Here is a 4,434-nt window from a genome sequence, read left to right on the forward strand (position 1 = left end):
AAAAATCTGCTCATTTATTATTTTGATCAAACTGGTTTCAAGATCATTTAGAATAAGTCTGTCATGGTGCCTTTAAATGTCCATGCTGACATAATGCAACATTTGGTCAACATTACTTCTTGAATGCTAACAAGTTCATTTTCCATTTACCTATATATGGCATCCTTTAAACACAAGCAGGACAAGAGTGGGGATTTCATCCAATATGTAAAAGAATTGAAAGAAGGCTTGGTGGCTCCTCAACAATGCTATCATATGATGGAAGGCTGCAGTTGATCAAATTTATCTTTTCCTCACTCCTCATTTTTTTTCATGCGCTCACTCTGCCAGCTTCGGCTACTGATCAAGTGAACAAATATTCGAGGCACTGACTTTGAAGGAAATTTGGACAAGACAAAGAACATGCTCCCATTGCTTGGGAAAAGAATGAAAACCATGGTTCAAGGAATTCTTGGTATTTTAAATGTGAAAACCCATAACAAAACTTTGCTTTTTAAAAACTCCATAAATTCTTCAATAGAACTGAGCTACCTTGGATCAAACTTATTTGGGAGTCATATTTCCAAATCAATTCTCCCCTTGAAAGAATGGACGGCTCTCACTGGTGGAAATCTCATTTGAAGTTGATCCATCTATGAAAAAAACCTGCAATATGTAAAGTTGGCCAAGGAAACACTACTATATTATGGCAGAATAAATGGCAAGAACAATCTCTAGTTGAGAAATTCTCAGAGCTTCATTCACAAGCAATCAATGACAAGGCTATAGTTGCATCTATGACTAATTCTGAGAACTTGGTTGGTCACTTCCACGAACTATGATCTACCCAAGCGTTTGCACAGTTTGATGAAATCCAAATGTGGTTATATCAGAGTAGCATTCCACAAGTTCTTAACAAATCGAGCTACCCTTGAAATGCTAAGGATTACTACTCTATTCAAATGTATAAATGGCTTATGGGGAAACAAGAATCTCACTTTCTTATCAAATGGTTGTAGAAGAGTGCTGGTAGACTGAGACAAAAAATCTTCTTTTGGCTCTGACGACATGACGAAGTCAACACTAGAAACCTTCTCGAAACAAAGTCTTTTCACATGCCTAGTTGTGCTTGTGTTCTCCTTAATTAACAAGTGGAAGAGAATGCGACTGCATGTGTACTCAAGACTATTGGCAATCCATTCTTACAAATAAAACAGGGTAATTTCACTCTTTGATGAAGTCAGTTTAGCAACTTTAATTCTTCCTAAACAAATAGCATGGACGTCCTCATTATGGGATGCCCGAACATATGGATGCACGAAAATGGAAAAATATTAAAAAAAAAGAATGGTTTTGATGATTCCGAGAGCAACAATTGGCTAGATCCCTATTTTCCTTTCCCTTTTGTTTGTGTTTTTGTATATACATTTCTTTTGCTTTATATATACATATATGATTACCATTCTACGGTTCTTGGCTTCTACAAAAGGATCGTCATGCCATGTAATTTGTTGGGTAGCACCGTAGCAGTTCTTTCAAAGAGGTGTAATGCCCAAAACATCATGCTTGCGTATTGCACCTGCTCCTACACGCACGGTGTGTTGTGTTATTCGGGAAAGAACCCAACAACTGTTGGCTTTTCTTCTTCCTTCTTTAAAGAAAAAAAAAAAGAAACATGCTCGACTCTGCATGTAGTGACATGATCATATGTGTCCCACAGCCGCGCCAAATGCAGAAAACGTCAACAATCAGAGAAGGAAACATCAACAATCAGTTAGCGAATCACTTCCCTGTTCCCTGCAAGAAGAACTTCCCCTTTTTACGATAAAAAGTGATTGATCGCACTAGCACGTCAGCACCACCTGAACCTGAGAGAGCAAGACTTGCATACAACAGACTACAGGTTCATGACATCTTTATTCTGCAAAGGCAAAGCGTAGCAGCAGGCAACATTGTAAAACATGGGTCACGCCAGTTAGTTCTGCAGATAAATATTTCACATACAAGGCAAGATGATGATAAGACTACTTTTAACACATATAATAATCCAGGCTGCTGCTGCTGCTGAGCACAGTCTGGCAAAGAACAAGCCCTGATAGAGGCCACAAGATTCAGCAAACACGCCACACTTCTTGGCACAAACGACATCAGACCAGATGGTGTTCTTGTAACTAGATAAAGAGACATGAAATTATGTGGCTAGCACATGGTACAGGGCGGGAGCTTATCATAACTAGTTACTAATTATACTCCTAGAGATCTCACTTTGATAAACGATTGCCAATAAATTACTGCCTAGACATATAGTTCCTGCTTGCATTCAATATAAGCTAAGTTGTTGCAATGTAACCCTAACACATACCAATAAAAACTCTTTGAATCACCAATGCCTTGGCTTGTTATTCAGTCTGTCATCACTGGCTCTCTTCTTCATTGTCATCGTCCTCTTCCTCCTCCTCCTCATCGCTCTGCTCCCCATCGCTGGCAGCTGCAGAGTCGGCCATATTGCTCTCATGGTACTGATAATGCGGGCGAAGGGCAGGGCGGTGATGGTGTCTGCTCCCGTCGCTGGCACGGTACCGGTCATGGTGATTGCTGCTCGTCCGGGCATCAGGAAACGGTGCCATTCTTCTCGATGTGGAATCTGGTACAGACGCCATCCTCCTAGATGAGCCACCAACAGTGGCGGCACCTACCTGGGAGTGGGAGGCAGCCGCAGCGGGAGAGATGTGGCTCTTGCCCTGTGAGAGCTCCTTCTGCGTATTAAGGAAGAACTGCACGCGTTGCGATTCAAGCTCCCGTGCGAAGTCCAGACGCTGGCGCTCCGTCTCGGCGGCCTGCTCCAGCTTCGCTGTCTCCACGCGCTCGTAGGCCTCACCAAAGCGTCGTATCGCCTGCGCTAGCTCTCGCATGCCCTGAGAACGGTCACCGCCGCTGAAGCCATCCACGCGCCCCTCGTCCGTCCTCCTCCTCTTGCCATTCGCCGCCGGGAGCGCAGGCTCCGGCGGGAACCCGTCGGACGACTCAGACGAAGCCGACAGCTCCGGAGACGGCGCCCTCCGCTTGACGGGCGCCGAGGCCGGCATCAGCGGCGTGCGGCTGCGCTGGGGGAAGCCCGCGCGCAGCGCCGTGGGCACCGCGTTCCGTCCGTTAGGGTGGGCGGCCGGCTTCTGGTTGTAGGTGGGGGCGAGGAGCACGTCGAGGCGGTCGTAGAACTGCCACGACGAGACCGGCTTGGCCCTCTCGATCTTGTACTTCTTCTTGAGCGTGTCGATGCGGTTCTTGCACTGCACGTCGGACTTGGGGGCCTTGGAGTAGTTGTCCCGGGAGGAGACGGCTTCGGCGACCTCCTGCCACTGGGGGTGGCGGAGGCTGCCGCGGCCGAGCGCGACGAAGCGCTCCCCCCAGGCGTCGATGAGCGCGGAGGTGGCGCCCTCGCTCCACGCATCCTCCCTGCCCCCGCCCCCGCCCCCGCCGCCGCCGTGGCTGGGGTAGGACCCGTGCTTCTGGATCGGGAGCGCGAGCGTCAGGGGGCCGCCGGGCGGCGCGGAGGCGACGGTGACGGGGTCGGCGACGGGGAGCGCGGAGGCGACCGGGAGCGGCGAGGAGGAGGCCGGCGAGAGGGAGGGCGACGGGGAGTTGTCGTCGTCGTCCATGGCGGCGGATCGGGGAGGGATTGGGGATCTAGGTTGGAACCGATCTGGGGTTGTAGGTTAGGGGTCGGTGGTGGTGCGGCGGTGCCGGCGGTGTGGGGCTGTCGTGCTTTGAGGGGGTCCGTCCGGTTGGGACTCGGCGCGGCGGGTTGACTTGGGCCAGGCCGGGGCGGATGGGCTCTGGCTGGCGCCGGGGTGGGTTAGGTCGGGTCGGAGAAAACGGCCGGCGGTGGGGGGTATTTTGGGCTTCCTGCAGACTGACGCGTCGGCCGGCAGGCAGGAAGACCGGTCGCCACGTTCCACTTCCTCCCATTGTTCCTCGGAGTCGGAAGAGTCTCCTGTCCTGTCCAGCCGGAAAACAAGCCAACACCACTTTTGATGCACTAGCAGGGTATAGGAGCGCGAGGCGACGACGAATTCTCGTCGTCGTCTTCTCGATTGCTCGCTCCGGTTTAAAGGTCCTGTCTTATTTTATTTTTTTTCATTTTGCTAGTCTTATTTTTATTGCGCCTTATCATATGTTTAGACATTGAGATGCATTAAATCATTGCATACAACAATTAAGAGAAAATTCATCAATGCATGTAGAAGTCCTTCATCCTTTAGTGATTATGTATGCATACATTGTAATTAATGCATCTGTAAACATGATTTTGTTATAGAAATACGAGCTTCACACACTTTGTTACAGAAATAGGAAGGTGTTGGTTAAACCGGTCACAACAAAAGTATCATACATATTAATTAGATATTTTTTACCACAATTTAATGAGAAAAGAGAAGATTGAGTATCATAATATGG

At 48.6% G+C, this 4,434-nt stretch overlaps 1 protein-coding gene across 1 annotated transcript; it reads right to left on the reverse strand.

The window, feature by feature from the left end:
* Window positions 1-1,992: 1,992 nt before the first annotated feature.
* On the reverse strand, window positions 1,993-3,995 carry LOC109783357 (trihelix transcription factor ASIL1). Its single transcript, XM_020341963.4, has one exon. The coding sequence runs from the start codon at window positions 3,633-3,635 to the stop codon at window positions 2,394-2,396; it is 1,242 nt and encodes a 413-aa protein (XP_020197552.1). The 5' UTR covers window positions 3,636-3,995; the 3' UTR covers window positions 1,993-2,393.
* Between the last annotated feature and the right edge of the window lie 439 nt (window positions 3,996-4,434).

Source organism: Aegilops tauschii, chromosome 2 (assembly GCF_002575655.3).
Source record: "Aegilops tauschii subsp. strangulata cultivar AL8/78 chromosome 2, Aet v6.0, whole genome shotgun sequence".
Lineage (NCBI taxonomy): Eukaryota > Viridiplantae > Streptophyta > Magnoliopsida > Poales > Poaceae > Aegilops > Aegilops tauschii.